This window comes from Olea europaea, chromosome 22, assembly GCF_002742605.1.
Source record: "Olea europaea var. sylvestris chromosome 22, O_europaea_v1, whole genome shotgun sequence".
Lineage (NCBI taxonomy): Eukaryota > Viridiplantae > Streptophyta > Magnoliopsida > Lamiales > Oleaceae > Olea > Olea europaea.
In genome coordinates, this window is record NC_036258.1 from 6,539,018 (window position 1) to 6,565,501 (window position 26,484).

A 26,484-nucleotide genomic window follows, 5' to 3' on the forward strand; every position below is an offset into this window, starting at 1 on the left:
TCGGATTTAAAAACCCTAATCATATACTATAAAAAGCAATAAAATCATCGAAAGAAAATAAACATGCAAGATTTATAGATATTTGATTCAATAAGAGATTCGTCCTAGTTCACGCATTGTAATAATTTACTATGATAAAAAAAATTTACAAGAGAAAGTCACATACTCTATTTTCTCTTCCCAGCATGGCTCCTTATTTATAAAAAAAAAAAAAAATTACGGTAAAACTAAAATTCTAAGTGAGAAATTTCTAGATTATCCTCAATAAGATTCTATGTACAAGATCCGAAAATAATTAGACTGCACAACTAAATAATTTAAGTATCGAAGTTTTCACCACCAACATATTCTCAATTGTACGACCACATAATAGACTAATTGAGCCGGTTATTTGGCCGGAATTGGTTTAATACTTTTTCATTTGTGCAAACGACCATGTTGAAGACAATTTCAAAGATTTTTAGTCATTTTTGTGAACTGACATTCCTCATCATTATGTTGAAAGTCAGGATTAAGTTAATTTTCAAGATTTTGCTGATGTTTGTCCTTTGCGATGTTCATCGAGCAATTTGTTGTGTGCATGCATATGTTTATTGCATTGGAATCAATGTTACTTGTTTCAAAATCTGTGTTAATGCTTTTGCTTATATCCAACTCTCGGAGACTTATTGAGACCTTTAAACATTTTAGTGGTCGAGGCTTTTAATTGTGTTCTTAGCCAAGTTTTTGAATTTTGCGTATTTCGTTGCTAAATAATGCTTCAACTATTGAGACATCTTTCGCTTTAATTGTGCCTCTAGTATTGATGTGTGAGTATGCATAGACACATGGGTATGCAATGAGGTTCTTTTATAGTTGGCGTCTAATATAAATAGGGGCAGAATTAGTGAAATACAATATAATGACATCGACCATAACGAAGGAGGAATGGTTAGCCTATTCCTCGGTATTGGGTAGTTATATTCACCACTTACGGAGCTTAGTCATCAGCCTCTGCTTAAAGTTGTGATTTTGCTCACAACACTTTATATCTTGTCCTATTTTCATCCTGTTTAGTAAAGATTTTTCTAGGATGATTATTGTGAAAAGTGATTTCTGGAGAGTATGTAATCAAAAATTAGGAGAAAATTATGGTACTCCATCCAAAACTATTTTATTAAGGAAAAATGAGTTTTAAAAAATAGAAGTCAAACTCCATAATTTAGCAGACTTTATACTCGATTTCTTAGTAAATTGATAATTGTCAAGGTACTTAAATCTTAAGCTTACGGTTTAATAGAGAAAATGCACGTATTTTAGGGTAAAATCCTCTAGGGGTCCTCATTTTTTATGATACGGTACCTACACTTGGGGAAGATGATTGGGACGGGAACTAAATGGGAGGGCCTCTACTACCTTGATAAACCATAGAAATCTTCGTGCAATTCAATCATTTCCTTGCCCTCCATCGTTGGGATCAATGCCTTGGACACTCTTCAAATAAAATGTCTGTTTTAGTTCCATTGGATAAGAATAAGTTTTGTAATACACAATTGTGTGATTTGTCCCTTACTGGATTACCTTTTTCTTTGCATGAAATTTCTAGTAAATCACATTTCAAGAACTTTCGTGTTGATATTTGGGGTGGTTACCATATCACATCTATTTTTTGGTTCAGTATTTTTTCACCATAGTTGATGATTTTACTAGATGCACATGGGTTCATTTGATGAGTTACAAATCTGAAACTCAAACTCATCCAATCAACTCCATTAATATGGCTGAAACTCAATTCTCTTCAAGATTAAACTAATACGTAGTGATAATGGCCCTGAATTCATACTTAAAGACTATTATCTATCCAAGGGCATTATCCATCAAACCAATTATGTTAATACTCTACAACAAAATGGAGTGGCTGAGGGCAAACATAGACACTTACTCAACATAACATAAGCTTTGCTTTTCCAAGCCCATCTTCCTAAAACCTTTTGGGGATGCCATTTTAACTGCTGCCTACCGTATAAACTGCACGCATGCACCGGTTTTGCAAGGGAAAACACCTTATAAGGAGCTATTTAATATAAATTAAATACTCACTTTTACGAGTGTATGCTCATAAACCATTCAAATTTGACAAACATGCAACCCGTTGCATCTTTCTTGGGTATCCTTATGGCAGAAGGGGATATCGAGAATATGATGTTGAGCTTCACAAGGTTATTGTGTCTCGTGATGTTACATTCTTAAAAAATGAGCTTTCATTTAAACACACTTCCGTTGCCACTGATAGCCCCGTAATACTGACTCCAAATGACTCTATTTTTTATGATGATCCTATCATATCACGATGTCCAACCGAGATAACCAAAAACACTACAATTACTCTTAGTACTACACCATCTCCCGCACACCTCCCGTCTAGGCTTGGGCAATCATCTGGCTCTAACGTGGTCATAACATCAGGTATGCCATATGATCTCTCCAATTTCTTTCTTATGATCAATTATCACTCAATATGAAATGGAATTCGCTCCGCTATTAGAATATGTAGAATAAGAATTCAGCTGGCAACTCATAAGCAGTGGCTTGGTTAAGGGAACCCATTGGAGCCGTAGCGAAATCTAGTCCCAAAGTCACTGAATTGGTAAGTCGCCAATCCTTGGACTATGTAATCTGTGGGGTCTCAAAGGGCATGGAAACACATAAGAACTCTTGAATGGAAATAGAAAAGAGATGTAACTCCAGTTCCTCACTTCTTTCTCTCATTCAAAACCGTGTATGAGACTTTCATCTCACACGGCTCCTAAGTGTTGGACGCAGTATGAATACTGGAAATTATGATCAAGGATTCCTTTATCAACCGCCATCTACTTCAGAGATCCCTACTGAAAACTCTATCCCTCGTAAAAAATTTTCCACATCCTTAATCATTACAAAAGAACCAACTAGTTTCTTACAAGCCATGAAAGATCCTAACTGGCGTACAGCCATGCATGATGAAATTCACGCCCTCCATGAAAATCATACATAGATACTTGTTCCTTTCCTATCTGGAAAGAAATAGATAGGATGTAACTGGGTATATGAAGTGAAGCTAAAATCTGATGTAAGGCTCATTTGGTTGCCAATGAATATAACCAAATTGAAGGACTTGACTATGAAGAGACTTTTGCTCCGGATGCAAAGCTAGTTACGGTACATGTTCTAAGTGTTTCGGCTATTCAAGGATGGCATCTCTACCAACTTGATGTCAATAATGCGTTATTGCATGGTGATCTTGATGCAAATGTATATCTGTCACTTCCTCCTGGATTCGGACGAAAAGGAGAGACTTGAATTTGTAAACATAGGAAGGCATTATATGGTTTGAAGCAAGCTTCCAAGAAAAGGTTTTTGAAGCTATCTTCGGCTCTCAAGAATGTTGGTTTTCAACAGTCAAAGGTGGACTATTCACATTTCATTTGATCCCACAAATGTAGCATCATGGCAATTATTGTATATGTTGATGATGTGATTTTGGTAGGCAACGATTTGCAACATATTGAGCACACTAAGATGTTTCTATCGAAGCAATTCAAACTAAAGGATCTTAGTCAACTCAAATACTTCTTGGCCATGGAAGTGGTAAGGTCATCGAAGGGTGTTTCTTTCTCTCAAAGGTAGTATGTTACACCCCTCATTTTTGGTCAAGATCAAGAAAAATAATTGGTCAAAGTCAAAGATAAATAAGGACTTAAATGGAACAAATAATTTTCATGGGACTTAAATTGTAATTATAAATGTTCAAGGGCAAGAAATTGTTAATATAGGGATCTAGGGATTTAGTTTCTATTTTTGAAGATGTGAGGACTAAATGTGATATTGTATGAAGATTGGGGGACTTGACTTGCAAATACCCCATAATTATCTATTAACCTAAGAGATAAACATCCATTTTTCTCATTTTTGGGGGAAAATTCGAGAAAGACCGGGAGAGACCGAGAGGAGAAGAAAGAAAGGAAGAGGAAGAGGAGGAAGAAGAAGAAGTGGATTTCCAAGCTTGGTGTTCTATTTCTTCAATTTCTCATTTAATTTAGAGAGGTAAGAACAAGTATATTGAATTAAATTTTCTTAGGGTTTATGCTAAATTTGTTTCAATTCAAAACTTAGCTAGAATTAGGTATTATTAATATTTATTTGGTGTTATAATTAGAAATATAACAAAGAAATATGTTTATTTGAATGTTGAAGTTAAAGAAAGAGTGAAACTTTGTAAATGGGTTTATGAAATTGATATATATTCTTTGAAATTATTGTGATTATATGATGCTAAAAACTTAAATTAAGGATTTGAGGATGAAATTCTCCAATTTTTCAGCCATTTTTGAGCTATTGTAGTATAGGTGCTATTTTTGAAAATCTGCCAGATAAGTGCTATTTTTGTCCATGATTTCGGTGACAGATTTTAATATATAGACATTGGTGCTAGTTTCAATATTCTAGAATTATAGTGCTAGTTTTTTCAATAATCTAATTTGGTGGATTTTTAATATTGAAACCAAATTAAGTGTTAAATATTTGAGGTTTTGGTGTTAAAATAATTTATATGAAGGAGTATATGTGCCCTAATTGGGATTATGAGATTGAAAATAAAATGTCAAGTTTCCATTGGTAAATTATTATTTCTAATGGTAGGAAAATACTCAAGGAACGCTTGTGAAGGGATATGATTTATTATAGCGAGAGCATGATATCATACTTGGAATTAGAAAGTGATGAGGCGACGAGAATATCGAAACCATGATCTTTAACTTTATGAGTGGATATAAACTTATTTTTCAGAAATTAGTATTCATTAAATTTCTATTAAATCAGAAAATCTATTATTTCATATAGTTGATTTGACAGCATGATTTTCAGAAGAAAGTTGATTCATAAACAATTGTTTTAAAATTAAATTCAGTTCAGTTAAATTATTTCACTGGCATACTAATTCAATATTAAATACTTCAGCACATTTAAAGTTATTTTTAAAACCACCAGAAAGTACCCAAGTGATTTTACCCGCTCTGCACTGGTGTGAATGTGTTTCCACAGTGTATGACCAGTTATGGTGATTTTACCCGCTCTGCATTATTGTGAATATGTTTCCATGGTGTATGACCAGAATTACAGAATTTCAGCTCTGCGGGCGTATGACCAAAATTTAAGAATTATAGAATTCCAGAATTACAGAATTTCAAAACTGAATAGCTTTGCCATGTATATCGGTACTAACCGATACATGAGTAAGGTTATTCCGGGTACCTTTTTCGTGTGATGTTTCAATATTTTTCTATAGCTTATGAGATCATATTATAGAATTCAGTTTTCAAAATAAAGCTTTCAACTTATAGTATTGACCAGTAACAATATTTCATAGATTTTCATGAATTTCAGATTATTCGTTAAACTTTACAGCTACTTATCTAGAATGAAGAACAAAGAATTTTATTATACAATCATTTTTTAGTTTTAAAAGTGTTACTAGTTTTCAGAATTTCTCAAAGATTTAATAAAGCTAGAATTTTTAAAAAATATGTAGAAATGGAAAAAGTATATTTATTTGCAAATTATCCACGCACTGAGCTATAAGCCCATATGTCTTTTCACCTTTTTCCTTATCATATAGAGGTACGCGTCATAGGTTGTATGGCCTACTTTATCAGACTATGTAGTACATGTTTCTTTGGGTTATATGTAGTTTATGTCAGAAAAGGTTATCATGTGTTCACTGCATATTTGGCGTCTTTAGTATATTTGAGAATTGTTGGTTGTAAAGAAAGGAAATGTTGATTTGCCCACATTTTATTTGAATAATTTGTATTTTGAAGAATTGTCGTATCCTATTTATATTGTAGGTATTGATTTGAAGAAAACTAATTATTGTTAAGGTGATTTTAGTTCATATTTCAAGGGGAACTCTGTCATAATTTTGTTAAAAATATTTTTCAATCAAGCAAGTCAAGTTGCTTTGGTGGTGGGTCCGGTGTTTAGCTGGTGTCTACCATCGGTGCATGACACGTGTCGAATCCATTAAGGTGATTCGGGACAGGTCATGTCATAGTATGCATTGGAGATACTGGAAGATGTTGGATTTTTGGGACCTAAATCAACATGGTTTCCAAAGGAATAAAACTTGGTTCTTACACAATCCGATGGAGACCTTTTTGGTGATCCTTCGCCAAATAGGCGCCTTGTGGGAAGATTAATCTACTAAAATATTACTAGACCAGATTTGGTCTATGTTGTTCATGCTTTAAATCAATTTATGGACAAACCACATGTAACACATCTTGAGGCAGCACAGAGTCCTTAAATACTTGAAGCAAACAAGGTATTTTAATTTTCTCCAAAGCACACTTCAATTAAAGGCATTTTGTGATGCGGATTGGGCACGTTGCAAGGACGCAAGAAGATCTATAACAGGATATTTTGTATTTCTTGGAGTATCATTCATTTACCAGAAAAAAATAAGCAGACTACGGTGGCCCAATCAATTGTCAAGGCAGAGTATCGCGCTTTGTCTAATATAGGATGTGAAATTACTAAGTTGAAAAACGTCTTGAAAAACTTGGGAGTCAAGCATCCTCAACCAGTCATGTTGTTCTATGATAACTGAGCTGCTTTACGTATTGCCTCAAATCCAATTTTTCATGAACGAACAAAGCATATTGAAATTGATTGCCATTTAGTTCGAGAAAATATTCAAGAAGGCTTGATCAGAACAGCGCATGTGAGGACCAATGATCAAACTGCAGACTTATTTACTAAGGCATTGAGTACATCAGAGGTTGAAGTACTACTTAACAAGTTGGGTGGTCGTCAACATCCACTTCAACTTGAAGGGGAGTGTTGAAGACAATCAAGTAAAATAGGAAAGATGTATATTTTACTGTAATATTAAAGTAGGAAAGCAAATAACCTGTATCAATGTAATTAATTAATTTTATTTTTTTATTTTTTTATAATTCAAGTAAAAGATATAGCTATTTTATAGGCACTAGAATAGAATATAAACTGCCTCTCTTGTGTATGAAGTCATGGACTTGGTATTATATTCTGATCTTTTTATTACAAAGTGTCGTTCTCAGATGAAAATGATGATTTGATAGCAACAAAAGAAGTTCACGCTAGTACTGGGTCTAATCAAGTTTGTACCTTACTACGAGCTCGAGCAACTTGTCGGAGTTCACATTTTCCCCGTTAAAAGATTGATTTAGATGTTTGTTTCAACTTCTATGCTTCTTGAAAATCTTATTGACGAGGATCAAAAAATAATACATGAGAGAGGCTGATGATCCGTACAAGTTATGAAAACATTTGAGTTTGCATTTATCTAGTTGTCATGCATAAATTTTTGGAAAAATCTGATTTGTTACATCAAGCATTGGAAATGAAAAATCAAGACATTTTGGATGCAATGAATTTAATCTCAACTATGACGATGCTTCTTCGAGAGACCCAAGATGGTCACTGGGAAGGTTTATTTGGAGTGAGGTGCAGTTTTATAGAAGTAATGACATTGAATGTGCCTGAATTAGTTTATCATTATATGGACGGTACAAGACGTTCTTGTCGACATAAAAATAATAATAGAGTGGAGGATTTCTATCGCTTTCATATATTCAATGCTGATATCGATTTTCAGTTGATGAACTTGTTGGGAATTTACTTAAACATGCACAGCGGAAATAACAGTTTCAATTCTCATTCAGGATTCAGTTTTGTATTTAGATAAGAACTGTGATGAGAAATATACATTTTTCTTGATTTTGCAAATTCCTTTGCGTTATTCTTTTCCAGCAACTTGAATCTGCCTCCCACAGCTGTCAAATTATCCAGCCTCCAATGAAATCCACACAGAGAATAGGCTGCAACTGTTAGTGTTTTTCCTCTTGTGCCAATAAGAATAATAAAAACCTTATGGATCTTAAACCCTAGCCATGTATTTATATAAACCCAAACGGGCTCGGTCTGGTCCGATCCAATATTTAATTAAACTCGGTCCGTGAATTAATTAATCCAATTAATTAATTCGGGATATAAATAACCAATCCAATTAATTAAGTTATCCAACGATTGTTAAATTAATTAATTGGCAATTTGCAATCTTCCAATTCTCTTTTGTGTGCGACCCATTAGGTTCCCGACTACGATACCTAACGACGTGAAATATTATTTTGATCTAATCAAAACTGATAAATTAAACATCATTTTAATTTATCACAAATTCACACTCGCCGTCCCAGATTGACATCTAGTAATGTATCAGGGCAACACATGTGACAGGAAATGTCACGTGGTATGACAAAACCAAAACTGTTCGTTTACCATGAAACTATAATCTCTTCATCAATATGGTCTAATCAACTACGAGATATGGAAGTGTGTCAATTTCGATTATCGATCATGTCTTTCATTCTACTATTAAGTCAATATGAGTCGAAAACTCCTTTTCGACTTATATGTATACCTTGATAAGGATTTTGTCATTGATTTAATTGAACGAAATGCAGGTCACAATCTCTTACTATCTAAGAGTGACGAATCCTTTATTGGTCATTCACAATCTTTATATGGTTCTTAACATACCCGAACAATGTCGTATTAGCGGCCTTGCCAGAGCAACATCCAACACCGTCAAAACATGGCTGTCCTCCTACAAGGCACTATGATGGCCTCAAGTTATAGGACCAATTTCGCTACCGAACGTTAGAGATTAACCACTAACACTCAGATAGTTATCCATGTGAATCTCTTAGTGGGTCTCCAATGTTTTGTTCTATAACAAAATATCCACGTGTTCATTTAAGTGTCACCACACTTTAGCTCGTGAGATTAGCTATTTACTTCACAAGTAAGAAATGTTACACGTAATGGTCTAACTGTATTAACGAAATTCGTATCTCGTCATTACTTACGACCACGGTTTATTCAAGATTCAATCATAAGTATTTTGTATCTCACAATCACAACTCATTGTGATTAACAAATCACTTAAACTTGGATCTTCGGATTCTATTATTTAATATTATTTATTACAAAATTAATTTAAATAAATAATAGATCTTGTCAAATTAAATGCATTAAACATATTAAAAGTGTTTATAACCTAAATCGATTGGATTTAGGGTATAACACTTACAGAACTTGAATAATAGATTTAGAGAAAACACAATTAAACTCCTTAAGCTGTGTGAGTTAAGGCTCTGAATCCTATTGATGGGTTCAATCATTCTCTATAGATACTACATTTGTTCTTCAGCCGAGAAATATTTGAGGAGACAATTGGATCATAACAAGTATGATGTATTTCACATCCGGCAGTTCAGAATGTTGATTCTTGTCTTCAGTTATATCAAATGTTGGTTGAATAATGACATTGCTTCGCAATAAAATGGACCATGATTTTCTATCAAATTACTTGAGATCATTTGTATTAAGAGGGATTTGTTGACAAGTTTTATCATTTGGGAAATAACAGGGTGAGGCGAAATTGCATTTCAAGGTATTTGTATGGCACATTTTGATAATTCTTCTTGTCTTCTAAATATTGTCTTTTTAAGTTATCATATTGTGTTATATACATGAATATTAAAGTCCTCACAATGACTCCATTTTTGTCTTTTTACTTTTCTCGTAATTTCGAAGTCCTCTCTACAAAAGTTCCGCCACCCACTAAACTAATAAATCCTAGATCTATCTGTGTCCTAAAAGATGTTGGCTCATTTGATAACATCAATCTTAAAATTTGAGTGCCAACTTCAGTTTTAAATGGATTTTTCTCATTAGAATTTCGATTAAATCTTAGAGTTCCATCTTAAAATATTATTCTTGCTGAGAGAAATAATTCAAACTCTTATATATCAATTAACAAAGTGAGGTTTTACACCTCAAAAAATCGCGTCCATTCCAAATGCAGTTTTACTTTTATAGTCCCTGAACTTTTCTAGTTTTAACCGTAAGGTATGATAGTAATACTCAATAGCATGTGCAGGGAGAAACTATAGACAAATTGTGGGACAATAACGTTAAATTTAGTTTTGTGTGTGCATGTGACTTTGGATCCACTTGCTCTATTTAGGTCGGTAGTTGGCTACTTTGTTGGCTAAAATAGGGTCTTAAACTCAAATTTGGTCCCTATCTGCCATGCCGTATCAGTGTACGTACTTTGGGTATTTGGGGTTCTCTAAGTTGATATTTTTAGTATAATAAAAATTTCGAAATTCAGGAAAATTTTCTTAGCCTATGTTTGTCTTCGATTAAATTAAAACTTTTTTTTTCTTCAACTTATTTTTTGTTTGAGCCACATTATTTTCAAAAAAATACATTCTTTAACAGTGATTTGACATTAGTTCAACCACACATTCTTCAATAAAATAATGTTACATGCAAATCTAAAATTTATCCTTATTTTTTAACCACACGTATCCCATTGAATAATGCATTTTTCTCCTAGAATGTGACTCAAACATGGGTAATTACAATCGTGCATTTACACAGTAAAATAGTTTGTATGTAAACTTAAAATTTTTACCTACTTTTTCACGACACATTTCCAGAAGGTAATTATTCCTAAACTCATTTTTCTCAAAGATACCCTTTGTTAACCAACAAAGCAGCCAACTACCAACCTACATCGAGCAAGTGTATCCAAAGTTAAAATAGAGAGACCTTGAAGGGAGATGTCCACCTAACGAGTTTTGGAATAATGATTTTGAAACCCTATTTTAACCAACTACCAAATAGGGTCCCTAACAAAGAGAGGCTTATTCATTTTGTATCATTTTGGCGGGATGATCGAAGATTTATCCATGAAGAACCAATACTTCTCTTCCTAAGCTTTTGAAGGTTGAGGAATGCTGAAGTAGTCTCCAACAAAGTTTTCAACAACTTGAAAAGAACGGATACATAAGTACTTCCCTTCTTCCCTTTCCGACGATGAAGTCAATATAAGACAGAGTATATGGAAATATGAAAACTATATAAGACGCGTCACTACTTAAAGGATATGGTGCATATCTAGATCTTTTCCTAGCTCACACATTATCCAATCTTTTGTTTATGAAGAGACATGTGTCCTTTCTATTATTTTTTCAAAGGAATATAGAAATTCATAAATAACTCGTGATGATCGTGATAACACACATATAGGCTTTTTCAAGTCATGCCCGCCTAATTATAATTAGGGGGGCATCTCCCTTCATGGCGACTAGAGAGAGACAAGAAACCTCGATTTGTGCTACTTGCCTCCCATTTTAGCTTTTTTGATTGGCGTGTGATAATCTTAAAGGCAGTGATAATTATTTTTTCTTGTCAAGAATTTTACGGAAAGTGAGACCCAATAATTAACAGGGATCATAACCACATTAAGCACAAAAAATAAATGAGGTCAGACAAAAACGTGCGAGGATAAATCTATTTGTACATCTGCATTCACCACTTGGTTGACAGATAGATGATGTGGTAGCTTTACAATGGTTGGATTAAAAGTGTGAGATGTAAAAAGTGGTGTGAGATGAGAAGCGCTACATGTACATAATTGTCTACATAGTGATATTCATAATTACACATAGCACTGGATCCAACCTTTAATTTAAATCTCTTACTTGCACATCAACAATCGGATGATTGTCACATCACATTATGAACATTATTATGTGCAATAATTATGTACAAGTAGAATTTTTCGGTGTGAGATTGTACCAAGTGTAAATTTGGTAAACTAAAGTGTAAAGAGAGATGTAGATGTAGCAAGATTGAACGTGCAATTAACCTTACAAGTTGAGCGAAGGATAACATTGACTTCAGTTATGGAGTATTAATTTTCTTGTTACTTAACAATCATTGCTAAAACATGAGAGAAGGCATCAAAGCGAACTTCAAATTCAAGATAAAACCATGTCATGTGAGAAGATGCTTTTGTGATAATTCAAAATACTTTTCATTCTATAGATATCATTGGAATAATTTGTTATATCAATTCGTTTGTAAAATCAAATTAACCGTTACCTCAAGTCGACTTTGAAATGTTTATAAAGCACCTGTTTGGAGTCCCAATTTTTTATAATAAATTTTGTAAAAAGTGATTTTTTATAAAATGTGTGATTAAAATTAGGGTTTCTTTATTATTATTATTATTATTTTTTTTTTTTTTTTGGTTTATATGTAAAATTATTTTTCTGAAAAAATGTATGATTAAAAATAAAATTTTAAAAATGAGGCTCAAAGGGGTACTAAATATATGATTGTTGACAAGTCTTTTAATACATGTTGTCCGAAAAGAGGACTCAATGATTATTCGTTCATCGAAACCAGAAGCCAACATTTAGTTGGATAAAGCTTCCATACGGCCTTCTGCCTAGGGATGGGCTAAATTGGATACTTTCTCAACAATGATACAGTCACTCATAATCGAGAAACCCAATGGATAATGGTCTTTTAGCTATTCAACACACACACACACACACATATGTGTGTGTGTGTTTAAGTTCCAATATTAGTGTATCGATTAATTTGAAAGGGAGGGGCGGGGGGGCTCACTTATCTCAACTTCACGTCACGTTCACCAGAAGTATAGTAAATGGCTTCACGTGTAGTGATCCATTAGGGAAGCGTGCGCCATGTGCCAAGGCGCAGTCGGCACCAAAACATAGAATTTTAGATAAGAAAATCTTAGAAACAGAACCCCCCAATCCATCAAAACCTTAGTTCACGGATCATGCCTTCTTTCTATACCATTTCTATATAGAAGTAACTTTGGACTTGCCATTTCTTTCTCAATACACAGAAAGAACAAAATATAATATGACCTCTTGGTATCGAACTATCACCTCTCCCTTTAGAAAAGCTTGCACTTTCTTCAATCATCAGCAGCACAGAGACAAGAAATCCCACCAAGGTACGTATACTCGTTGAATCACTTGATCTAAAAATTTACACTGTTCAGTGTCTTCAAGATGTCCTCATATGTCTAAGCCTGATACGTGCACAATTACATTGCAGGACCCGAGCACGGCGACCAGAGTGTAACAGATTTGCATGGAGAGGTGATGGCGTGTACATATGAGGATGTTCAGGTGATGTGGTCGATTTTGGACAAGTCCAAAATCCAGAACCTGCAGTACCGTTAGTTCTTAAATTCAATATAGATTTGCAGGTAAATTTATTTGTGGGTCGATCTGTTTAATTAAGATTTTAATTAGACAGACCCTTTTACACAGCTCATTTGGCTGTAGATTGATTTGATTTTGCTTTGTAAATATATTGCATCTTGTCGATGTGGTGGGAAGGCGAGAAGCCCAAACGGGTTCGGTTCGGGAGATTTGCCCAGCCCTAAAAAATACCAATCAAACACTTAAAAGAAAGAATTTGAGTGGAAAAAATAACATTTTTTATGGAAAATAAAGCCATTTCGTAAAAATATTTAAGGTCGTCCTCGAATTTGTTTTCATATGCAGTCACTAAACTTTGAATGAAATTTTAATTGGTTAGTAAACTTTAATTTGTCTCAATACTACAAAAAATTACGACTCTAGAAATGGATTTTTATTTATTTATTTATTATTATTATTTTTTTTAATCAATGATGGCTTGAATTTTGAAGGTAACATGTTTTAGCGATGGAACCCTTCTGTTGATAATTCGGATAGTGAAATTCTCGATGCTAATTTATCGACAAATTTCTTTTGACCTAGTAAATTAACGATAAAAAATATTACATTTTTAATACCATTTCGAAGTGTTCATGGTCTAGTTTTTCACTCATTAATGGCATGCGAAGTGGTCAACTATAGCAAAAGTTATGACATGTTAAAGTAGGCCGTTTGAAACTAGTATTTTGAGAATTTTGATAATATCCTAACTTTAAAAATTCGTTTGCGATCATGTGCTATCTAAATCCATAAATCGTCTATATCATGTGAAAGATTGTTTCGAAAAATACATCATTTTTATATCGAATAGTCCAAATGGATATCGAAAATAGTTAAATATATATCAAACGCACGCCTCAAAAAAGACATCTAACTCGTTTTTTTTAAAAAAAAAATCAATTAATTATTATTTTTGCACAATAAATTTTTCAATATAATTTATATCGTTTCATTAGAAAGTCTTACATGAAGTATGACGTAAATTTTTTAGAGTCGTTACGGATTAAATGCAATTTGAATTATATTTATTTTAAATTTGAATTTCATTTACTTTCTGAACTAAACTTGAATTTTATTTCAATTCATTTAATTTTTATATTCAATTTAATTTACTCAATGTTAGCTCAGCATTTGCCAATGAAATGATAAACAAAACTATACTAGTAGCATAATTTATTTAATAATATTAATAACGATGTAATTATACGACGTTTTCAAAGTGTCAAAATACATATTAATTTATTTTCATTGATATTATGTTGTTTATTAAACAAATTATTTTTAAAATTTTGACCTCACAATACTAAAGGTCTGAGTCCGCCCCTGCAAACAGTCACAAGTCTCATAAGTCGATTACTAGGTCACAATTAATAGACGTCTGTCACAGATCATAGACATCGATCACACCTAGAGAAACTCATGATAAAAGCCAAATGATTTGAAATATAATACAGTTAAGAATACTTTCATTTAGGTATGCCAAGAATTTGATAATATCAATTAGGCTTAAAATTAAAATAACTTTTGTCCTAAAAAATATATGTACGATAAGAACCCACCCACTGCAGACCATGCCAGGTCAAATAACAATTGGGTTTGAAATTTGAACCTAACTCAATCGGATTTAAATTTGGGAAAAATTCATATATAAGAGATTGCTAGAGAAACTCATGATAAAAGCCAAATGATTTGAAATATAATACAGTTAAGAATACTTTCATTTAGGTATGCCAAGAATTTGATAATATCAATTAGGCTTAAAATTAAAATAACTTTTGTCCTAAAAAATATATGTACGATAAGAACCCACCCACTGCAGACCATGCCAGGTCAAATAACAATTGGGTTTGAAATTTGAACCTAACTCAATCGGATTTAAATTTGGGAAAAATTCATATATAAGAGATTAAGTATGACACATTTCAAATATAAGAAATAAAGTTAAAATTCAAAAATAAGATTTTTTAAAATTTTATTAATAAATTAATTAAACGTATATTTTATTAATTAAATATATTAATATCACCATTCCATACAATTTGGTTACAAATTATTTCTTGATCACAATAAAAAATTTTGTAGATTACAAATTATTTCACGATCACAAATCAAATATTTTAAGGTTAAAATTTATTCAACTATCACAAATTTTTCAAATTAATAGGTCACATATTATTCATTGATCAAAAATAAATTTTTTTATATGTTATAACTTATTTTATGGTCACGAATATCTAATTAATTAGTCACGAATTAATTTTTTTATCACAACTTATCAAATTATTAGTCACAACTTATTTTTCAGTTACAAATCAAAAATCTTATAGGCCATAGATTATTTCTCGATCACAAATAAAATTTTTTATAGGTTACAAATTATTCATCTGTTTCAAAATCAAAACTTTTATTGGTCACAACTTATTGGTCACACGTTATTTTTTAGTCGCAAAATATCCAAATTATTTATCACAACACTGTCAGATCCACCACCATCAAATCGACCGATGATCTAACAAAAATCACTGCTACAATTAGATCCACCACCAACGCCTCTGCCACCACCATTCCCACAACCAAACACGACCAACACCATTGTGTCGTCGCCACCACTACACGTCTGCACCACAAACACCACACTGATATCTCCTACTACATCACCTATTGCCATTGTTGCAAAGCCCCAAAATCTCTTGCAACTTCGTATCCTCCACCAATAGTTCTACTCAAATCACAAAACATTCACCACCTACCCCGACAATTCTCAAGCCGTGTTCTTCCTCTGTAAATGTCATATATAGTTCATTTAAAAAAAAACTACGACAACGATGATCGGCGTTTGTGGTGAAGGTCGATCAGATCTGCAGCAAATAGAAAAAGTCTAACTGGCAGCTGCGCACGGCATCACGTGGCGCTACACAATCACTCCTTTTTCTCGACTACCTTTCGTCTCATTTCCAATGTTTTTGCAGTTGTAGGCGACAACTGTGATGTAGAGAGGAGGAGAGGTAAGAGCAAAGAGAGAATAGATTGAGAAGATGAAGAGAGGAAGAAAATGGAGAAAATGGTTTTAGGATTTGGAAAGAAAAAAGAGGTAGGTATGGAGAGAGAAAGGAAATGGAAAATTAATTAGTGTTTGGAATAAAACTTATATATTTAATGTTTAATTATGAAATATCTGTTATGAAAAGAGAGAAAAGAGAAGAAAATAGAGAGAAATTAATAGACTTGTGTGTATTTTATTAAGAATCAGAGCCCTATATTCATAGGTAAAAATCAGGGATGTAATGGTAATAATTTCTAGGGTTGTAGGAGTAGCATTGTCATTCACTAATAAATTTTAATAAACTTACCATTTACAATACCCTCCTTGAATGATACATTACAAAATATCTACTTCGTTAAAACATTGTTTGATAAAAACTCAAAACGAAAGAAAAAAGTACAGTTATTTTGGAGTACTAAAAATAAATACTGCCTAATTAAAAATTTGCTAGGAAAATCCAATGGGATAAAGTATAAACAAAGGAAAAAGAGTACAGCTATTCTCCCTAATGTTGATCACTAAAAATCTTTGAGTTGACACATTTCAATCTCATGAACTAATTTCTTAAATGTAAATGTTGGCAGTGTTTTTGTGAATAAAACAACCACATTGTCATTTGAGTGAATTTGTTGGATATCGATATTGTCATTCTTTTGAAACTCATGTGTACGAAAGAATTTTGGAGAAATGTACTTCGTCTTGTCACTTTTGATATAGCTTCCTTTGAGTTATGCAATACAAGTTGTATTGTTTGCTTTCAAAATTGTTTCTTTTGTTGAAGTTAACCCTCATGTTGCTTGAATATGGTGGTCATGTTTCTCAACCATACACATTTTTGGTCTGCTTCATAGATTGTAATAATTTTAGAATGATTTAAAGCTATAGGTGTTAATAATTGCTTCATAGATCTCCATAATATAGCTGTTTCTCCATGTGTGAACACATATCCTGTTGTAATTTAGCTTTATGCGAGTCAAATAGATAACCTGCATCTGCATATCCCACTAAAACAGATCCCGAATTTTGAGAATAAAATAATCTCAAATCAATAGTACCCTGTAAGTAACGAAAAATATCTTTAACATCATTCTAATGTCTTTAAGTTGGTGCAAAGCTATATCTTGCAATAAGATTTATAGAAAAAGCTATATCGGGCCAAGTGAAATTTGCAAAATAAGTTAATACTACAATTACACTAAGATATGGTATTTCAGGACTAAAAAGATTTTCTCCATCTTCAAGTGGACAAAATGGATTATTTTTCACAGCAAGTGATTAAACAATCATAAATGATGCCGATGGATGTGCATTATCCATATAAAAGCATTTTAAGACTTTTCTGTATACATAAATTGATGAACAAATAATCTATCTGCTAAATGTTCAATCTGCAATTCGAGATAAAATTTATTTTTTCCCAAATCCTTCATCTCAAATTCATTTTTTCCAATAATTAGTAGTTTGTTGAGCTTTTCAGAAATTTCGATTAAATTTAAATTATCAACATAAACTGCTTCAATTGCAATCTAATATTTATTCTCTTTATGAAAATACATGGGCAGACATCGTTATTTTTATAGCATTCCTTTAACAAATATTCAGTAAGATGATTAACCACAAGTTTTCGAATTGCTTCAATCCATATAATGGTCTTTGAAACTTAATTGGAAACATGGTTCTTAGGCATGTATCATTTGAGTTATGCTTCAGACACATTAAATCTTTCAGAGATAACATTAATAGTCATATCAAATGAGTTGACCATTATGTATTTCAAATTTTATGTATCGTCAAGATAACATAATATAGACTCAGGATTTCAAACACGACGATCTTTGTGAAATTCACTATGTTGAGAATCGTGCATTCCACATTATGTCTTCATTTTTTTCATTTCCTTTTCGCATAAGTATATACCTCTATATTTTCAGACTGTAGGTCCAAAAACTTCATGTTTCTCTAATAAATTCGATTTAGGATTGCGTTCCTTTTTTTTTTAGCTAAACATTATTTTGATCGATATATTTCGACGCATTGATTTCAATTCCTTGCTATTCATAATATGATGTAGTACATCATGTGTAAAAATGTTGTCGACAACATTTTTCTTTTCCTAGTCGATTATATTTCTTTTCCCATAATGATATAAGTTATTTAGATATATCAGATACCTGAATCTCTTTTGGAGTTTTTTAATTTGTTATGTCTAAATACTCATTAAGAGTATATGCCTCCGTAATGAGACCATATTAGCAAATTGCTCCATTTTCGTTTGAAATTTTTTTGTATTGGAATCAAATACCATCACGCTTCAGGTGTGCGATAAATATATCAAAAATAATGTCAACAAATTGTCTTCATAGGACATCAATTCGTATTGGAGCATTTAAAATTGGTATTTATCTCTTTATTCTGTAAATGCATCTAAATAAATTATTATTTGAACTTCTGGGTCAAACGATATTTTGAGAGGATTTAGATGAAGATGCATTTATACGTTATTTTCAAATTCTTAATTCCTCTCCCCTAATGCTGATAGAATTGTCTAATCAAATTGACAATTGTTTTTTCTGCATTATAAAATATCACCCATTTTGAATAAGAGTTCAAACTACGTATTTATTCTCAACATTCTTTACTTTTTATTTTGGTACAATGTGGTTCCATCTTAAAAGGTCAACCTTGTTAAGAGGAGCAGCCGAGAATCTTATAAGTTGGTCTATATTTTCATCTTTATACGATGTAGGATTATATCCCTTAACATGCCTGCGCAAGATAGTAGCTTGTTTGAGCAGACCAATCTGAAACTCGTAAGCTCATTTATTGAGTTTTAATCGGATAGAATAGGTCGTTGGAGTTTAATGAGCTCTGTTACCATAAGTCAATTATAACAAGATAACTATGATATTGACATGATGCATAACAGAATTCCCAAAACAAAAAAATGAAAAGTACTTTGTTCTCAATTAAATTAATTGGAAGCATTTAACAAATAATAGTATTAAATCATTATCGACATCTCAATTAATACTTATTAAAATATTGAGATTTATACCCATTAGCATTAACAAGACACAGTTTTGATTATATAATCTAAAAATTATACTCATAATTTAAAATTTGAGCAGTAAACGAACACCATGTAATCATTTGTTATTTGTATCAAATCTATTAAATATAAATAATATTTAAATAATCAACATGAAGGATGATCATGCCCCATTTATCGTCCTAATTAATTTTCAGAAGTATAGAAAATTTAGTCCATATTTTAGTTAGTGATCGTTAATGAAAAATTTTCATGAAAGAAAACAAATATCAAATAGAATTGAATGGAAGAATCTTCTGGATCTTCATTAAATATTCATTTGAATTTTTAATTTTGCATTATTATTAATCTAATGATGATTGAATTGATCATGCCATACAATAAAGTCAAATTAAACTTTTGATTCAATATAAGATATAATTCGATGATTCAATTTCAAAGAATACGATTAAAGCTTATATAATCATATATCATTCAAATAGTCAATCTAATTAATGTCTCCATGAAATTAGTTATATGTTTTCCTTTAGTAATAAACATGAATTCAAAATGATATATTTTTCGAAAATGTGCTATTTCGAGAGCACATTCTACATTATCTTTAATTGTTGGTTCTTCAAGAGCAATATGTCAAATATTCGTCTGAAATATTAAAAATTATAAATTTTGCTCTTCTAGAGCGATAAATTAATATCCTTCTTTGCATATTAATAATATAGAAAATTATTTTTCTTTAAAAATTCAACCTAATATCGAGTTGTTTAATTTGTGTTTCTTTAGGAACAAAAAGCACAATGAGATATGTATTATTTATTATTTCGAGAGTACATTATATTTTATTATTGCTTCTTTAAGAGTAATAAATCAATATTCTTCTGGAATATTGAAAACTATAACATTATGCTCTTTAGAAGCAATACGATATTATTTTTTTAAAATAATAAAGTATGTAAGAATTTACTCTCAGGAATAAATACATAATTTATATTAGATTATATTTATTATACTCTTCTAGAGCAAGTAAAATTTAGCTAGAACAAAAATATGTATGTTGAAGAAAGGACATGTAAATAAATTGAGTAATTTAATTCGTGATTTTATATAAAAATCGATCAATATTCCTCTGAAATAATGAAATCGGAGTGTTATGCTCTTCGAGAGCAATAACTTTTTATTATTTGAAATATCAAATTATAAAAGGATTTACTCTTCAGAAGTAGAAACATAATTTATTTTATATTTATTTAATTATGCTCTTTGGGAGCAAGTAAAATCTAATTGGAACATTAATAATAATGTGTTACTTCATAAGCAACAATATTTTATAATAGATAGATATACGAGTACTAAATTCTTAACTATACTCGTATTAAGAATAATAAGAACGAGATGCTTAATCAAACACGAAGCAAAGAAATTAAATATGGTGATTGGATATGCACAAATATATACCAGCCATGCCTTTGCAAGATTAGTCGCCAATCAATTCCACTTCGAAAGGACACCTAAGGCAGCCATGAGCAGCAACAAAATAAACATGAAACTTTTATCTTCACAGCTTCCCTCTCACGTTGACTACCGAAGTGACTAAGAAGTTGTTGCGCCTATTCACTACACCAAAAATGATCATTTGCAACACATAAAAGACAACATCGGTAGTTAAATGTTGCTAAAGAGATCTATTGCAACAGTTTAATAAGTAAATTTGCAATTAGTTCATATAATTGAGTTTTGGCAAACATTTATTTAATAAATGTTGCCAATATTACTTTTCACAATGTTTTTTGAACGTTGTAAAAGGCTATTTTTTGCAACGTTTGTCGAATGCTGCAAAAGGATATATTTTGCAACGTTTTTCGAATGTTGCGAAAAGTCTAACTTTCGCAACTTTTAATAAACGTTGCAAAATACTTATCTTTTAAAAATTATTATTTTATTATTTTTCAAAATTATATGTTAAATTACCAGACTTCTGTTGGTATTATTATCCCAATGGTAATTCGTTGGTAAAAAAAAAAAAATTAAATAATTTGCTAACGAATTGACTGATGGATATTTCTGTTGGAAACTAAAAAAAAAAGAATAAAATAAAATAATTACCAATGTAGAAAATTTGTTGATAAACTTTTAAGTAAAAAATATATATATATTAATAGTTACCATTTTTCTAAACTCCACGCAATTTTCCTCTTAAATTTTCATTTCCCACTAAATTTTTTCTATTTCTCTCTGGAATTTTTATTTTTCTACTTTCATTTCTTAAGGCTTTTCGCATCCCTACTCAAATACTTCATTTCCCTACTTTACAAATCCCTAACCCTATCACGTCTCTTGCAGCCTCTCTCTTATCTCATCTGGGCTTTCCATGTCTCGTTCACTGAGAGGGCTTTTGCCTTCCAATTTCTTTGCCACTCGCTGCTGGTTACCTCCCTCCTACCTCTTTATCCCATTTCTATTATTGGCTATTGCTTTCAATGCTGGTTACTCTTTTATATATAATAGACAGAGGGTCATTTTGTTACTGTAGTGAACAAGGTAAGGTTTTTGTTATTTCATTTGTCTATCTGTTATATTTAAATACTATTGTCGTGGAATGCCCTTTTCATTTGAAACGTTCGTACTTCAAATTGGTGCAGGTTTTTTATGGTTTAAAACTCTAATTTGCTGGGTCATGTTTTAAAGATGGGCTTTTTTTCTATGAGTGATTTTGTCAATTATTTGGGCTTACTAGTTCATTTCAGTAGTTGTTAGCTCCCGCTTTTTGTTATTTTTGTCCGTACTTTAGATGGTATTATTAAGTTTATGCCTTTTTCCTTGGAAATGAAATATATGAACAATACAAGGATTACATAGTGATGCCAGGATTTTTAAGTATAGAGACGAGTGATTCACAGCAAGAGTCATGTTTGATACACCTTCAGCTGAAATTTATTAAAATAAGAGTACTCGGGTGCTGCTTATGGATTTGGTTAATGTGGTGGATATTCATGGAAGCCATGGGGTTGAATTATTTGTTGGATATTATAGTGATACATGAGCAACTTCTCATTCCCCCCGTTTGTTACAAAATTCAAAATATGTATTTTAGTGCTATTTAATTTTTAAATCAAACTCTGTTTGGGTTCTTTCAGAATTTGAAACCTGCTATCCCTGATTATTGTCCCCTTGCCATGAGGGCGTTGATTGATCATTGTTGGTCTGTGCAACCGGACAAGAGTCCCAAGTTTTGGCAGATTGTGAAAGATCATGCATTTGTGCCTATTGTTGTCATTAATAACTCAGGTGATTGTATTTGTGCTGTTCATCCCTTGTGCTGCCTCTATATATATGATTTTCTTTTCATACCAAAACCATCGGTAGTGCAATTTTTTATGTTTATGTCTCATGTTTGAATCCCCCCCTCTCTCTTTCTTCTGCAGCACGATAATGCCTTTGGCGATAGCCGTGATACAAAGAAAGTTAACATTCCTAGATATGCTGTAAGTCTCTTGATATGGCATTAGTTTATACTCTACTTTTATGAATCATTCAGTTAATTGAGTGGAATTGTAGTTTCATTTATAAAATTATGCTTCTTTAGTGAATGCTTTAAGCTTGTATGCCAAACAAAGAAAAATCGACATTGTATCCTGCAGTTTTTTGTGTTTATTAGACTTTAGTCATTGCCACGAGCATATATATTAAGTGGTGTTTCTCTTCTTGTTAATAGATTGTACTCCGCTTTATTTGGCTGTTATTTGCAGTATATTTTGCCAGATTTATATTAAGGCTATGCATGGATGAAAGGATAGAAAACGAGGAGAGACAGATAATTGCAATATGGATTTTCTGTCCTTTAAGGAGACAAAACTATTGTCCTTCCTTTGGCTGGGAATAGGGGTGGAAAATGAGAGGAAAAGAAGAAAATATTAGAGATGAAAAATAATTGTTCTTTTCCTCCCACTTTTCATTCCATACAAACAACAAAAATTACTGCCCTTTCATTTTTTATCCTTCCATTTTCAAATCAACCAATACTTTCTGCCTTACCAAATTCCAGAGGAAGATGTATGATAGTGATAGAAATTCCTTAGGCTCTTAATCTTTTTTAGTTGCGATCTGTCCCTCTTTTCAAATCAGGCCTTAAGTAATTAATCCTCCTTAACCTGCAGCTCTTTCCACACCATTGAAGCCCTTCAAGATTATCACACAATAGTGTGATCAGAAACGAAAAACACGAAAATAAAATCGAAAATGGCTGGCGAAAAATAAAGTTATTACCAGCTAGTTTAGGGACAGAACTCCAAAATCGTCCATATTTAGTGTGCTTTATAAGTTTTTCATCTTCTTCAAGAGACCACAGGCCTTTCCTTAACTACATAAATACCCAACTTAAAAGTTCGGCTTAGGTCTCAAAATCTCAATTACAGCCTTGGTTGAGTTATTCTGTAAATATGAATATATGATTAGTCAACGTGGGAATTTGTATATATATATATACAAATTTGTATATGATTAGTCAACGTGAGTTATTCTCAATATATATATATATATTTATATGTATGTATGTATATATATATTGATCTTCCCAAGGTCCTTAACGAAATTCTTCATATTAGACAATGTCCAGGTATATCTCTCTCTTCCCCTCTCTCTTTATCATTCCTAAATTCAAAAACTATAAATTTCCAAATACGAACTTTTCTATATTGTTCGTTAAGGAAATTCTACCCAAATGAGTGATAGAGTTGGAGCTATATTTCTAATGAAGAGAAAGGTTCTAATGAAGAGGAGTGTTACAATGCTGAAAGGAATTCCTATCTTTTGTGTATTCAAGGGCTTAAATCTTATGTAACTAATGCTTAACGCAAATAAATTTTTTTGTGTATCTACGCTATTAAGTAGCCAACTATACTATAGCACTGCCTTGCACATGTATTTAAAAATATGTAATGAAATTATCAATTTTTATGTAATTACAAAATTTGACACTTTCAATTTTACGAGTCAATTTACAGAAATTACTGTACAAAAAAAAAGCTGTTGCGAAACCTACGGCTTTTAAACGTTGCCGTAGGTGACCGTAGGTGTCTACCGCAACATTTAAAAAATGTTGCGGTAAGTATCTACAGCCACATTTTTTGATATCTATGGCAACGTTTAAAAAATGTTGTTGTATTTTTATGCTCTATGACGACACTGAGATTTGCAACATACGTCCAAACGTTGCAAAAGTTCTACAGCAACGTTTTTTGAACGTTGCAAAAAGCTTTTTTGTTGTAGTTGTTGTTTATTCCAAAGAGGGGATACAGGTATGTAAGAAATTGTCCAATCATAGAACAGATATGGATCTCCTGCTAAACCAACTCATTTACCAACTCTTCTTTCAAGAATAAGAGTCAATTCTTCACGAAGAAGAATGCAAGTCCTCTTTACTATTATGTACATTAGCATATCCAATTGTTTTCAAAGAATGACAGTGTTCATGTGCATAAGAGCTATCTTGGAACTTGAATAAACTTATATATATATATTGTGCTTGTTACGCCCCTAACTGAACCCACATCAGGCAAGGTATGGAAAGTTCATACGAAGTGGTTTCACTTCGCAAAGTCCTCCACCACATCGGGCGAAGTGTGGAACGCTCATACGAAGTGGTTCTTCTAAGTGGTTCCAATTGAGATGATCTGCTATCACACTACAAGGCATAGATAATTCTGCATGACTGGCCGAAGTGCCCTATCCCCCCTGAATCCGAGGCGAAATGATCCCCGTGGACCTCAGCCTGAGGATCCACTGCCGATTTCATAATGAGATTTTAGTCAAGATCTTTTATGCCAATAAGGTTTAAAGTGATTTGACGTCTCCATGAGACTAGTTGATGTGACCTATCAACTTTATGTCAACTCAACTCGGGAGAAGTAATTACCCGCCCGCTCTACAGACGCAGCTAATTGACGCCTATGAGCAGACGCCTCATATCGTTAGATGTATACACGTGTCTCACATCCAACGGCTCTCCTCACCTATAAATACCCAAGGTTTGGCAATAGGCAAAGGTAATAAAATTCTTCTTATTTAGCACTCCATAGCAAGCAAATATATATTCTTCTCCCCATTATTTTGCACAACCTTGGTACTATTCCGATCACTTGAGCCTAACTTGACCGTCGGAGTGTATACGGTCGCCACCACCCCCGCCAGTCCTAACCATGTGCATCTGACCGTGCGTTGATTGTGCGCAGGGAGGAATACGTGGAGTGGCTATCGATTGGCCACGTGGGGGGTCTAATTTTCGAGGCCAACAGATTGGCGCCGTCTGTGGGAATCTTCCCGTTCAAAGTTCTACATTCTCCATTGGAGAAAACACTGGAAAACTAACAGCTTACCCTGAAAAGGGCACGTTCTTAAAAAAGAACAAAGCCAAGTTATATCCTAAATTCTTATCACCCTTGAAAAAGAAGATAGAATGAGTTCCAGCCATGAAGATGACAATCCCATGAGAGAGGCTTCTGAAGAAGAGGTGCTCCATAACAATGTCACTCACCAGAGACCCATTCACCGATATCACCGAGGTACAAGAACAGTCATGCTCACTAAAGGGATGGCTCAAATAGCGGCGGGCATGAGAGACATCGCATCTCAGAATATAGCGATGCATGTTCTCATGCAAGCCCAAGGTCATCAGGACTATTAAATGCCCCAAGGATCTTACCTAGTGCAGGAAGCCCCTGTATCTCGTTCCCAAGGCCATATGAGCCGGCACAGAGAACGCCCCCTCAAAAGAGAAGTGGGCGCGGAAGCCACATCTTATGTGCAGGGAAGCCAGTCAGCGGAACCACAGCTAAGGGACAATTTTCCTCAAGAATATGAGGAACAAAGATCAGTAAGCGTCTTCGACCGAACAGGACAGGACCCTAGTAATAGGGCCCGCTCAGTGCAAAGATCAGTTCGAAAAGACCAAGAACAAGAACATGCACCTCCTCCTAGAAATAGGAGAGATAGAAGGAACCTAGTCGATTGGGAAAGTCGAGGAGAAGCACCTCCACCTCCACCTCCGCAGGATATTCAAGATAATGAAGGGTCAGATGGGCCCTGTCGATCTTATGAGATCGATGATGATGATGTAACCTCCATTTTTCAAGGTCAAGGGAGATCCGACGGATGTCGACGAACTTTATACCCCCTAAGATCCTCAAGTATAAAGGAAAGGGGGACTCGGAGAAGTACCTCACCAAGTACATGACACAGATGAG

The 26,484-nt window shown here is 32.9% G+C and overlaps 1 protein-coding gene and 2 long non-coding RNA genes across 4 annotated transcripts in view; all 3 read left to right on the plus strand.

Moving 5' to 3' along the window:
- The first annotated feature begins 4,010 nt into the window (after positions 1 to 4,010).
- On the plus strand, positions 4,011 to 7,058 carry LOC111371561. The gene is made up of 2 exons (XR_002698603.1): positions 4,011 to 4,062; positions 4,657 to 7,058. It is a non-coding gene; the product is annotated as an uncharacterized LOC111371561 (long non-coding RNA).
- Positions 7,059 to 12,634: 5,576 nt separating this feature from the next.
- On the plus strand, positions 12,635 to 13,303 carry LOC111371225. Its single transcript, XM_022993119.1, has 2 exons — positions 12,635 to 12,904; positions 13,009 to 13,303. The coding sequence occupies exons 1-2, from the start codon at positions 12,811 to 12,813 to the stop codon at positions 13,134 to 13,136; spliced, it is 222 nt and encodes a 73-aa protein (XP_022848887.1). The 5' UTR covers positions 12,635 to 12,810; the 3' UTR covers positions 13,137 to 13,303.
- An 8,209-nt stretch (positions 13,304 to 21,512) lies between these two features.
- LOC111371562 overlaps positions 21,513 to 26,484 on the plus strand; it is a 16,603-nt gene continuing 11,631 nt past the window's right edge. Inside the window, exons 1-3 of one of the 2 annotated variants that reach the window (XR_002698605.1) lie at positions 21,513 to 21,784; positions 22,381 to 22,531; positions 22,669 to 22,728. This is a non-coding gene — a long non-coding RNA (uncharacterized LOC111371562). Of the gene's footprint in view, positions 21,785 to 22,380; positions 22,532 to 22,668; positions 22,956 to 26,484 lie in introns of those variants that run through there. The other variant, XR_002698604.1, reaches the window with a different exon arrangement.

Bases quoted from the DNA above. Each gene is read 5' to 3' on its own strand.
- LOC111371225 (XM_022993119.1), top strand. From the start codon at position 12,811: ATGACCTCTTGGTATCGAACTATCACCTCTCCCTTTAGAAAAGCTTGC. The intron at 12,905-13,008 runs GTACGTATACTC...ATTACATTGCAG, and splicing joins AGACAAGAAATCCCACCAAG to GACCCGAGCACGGCGACCAG.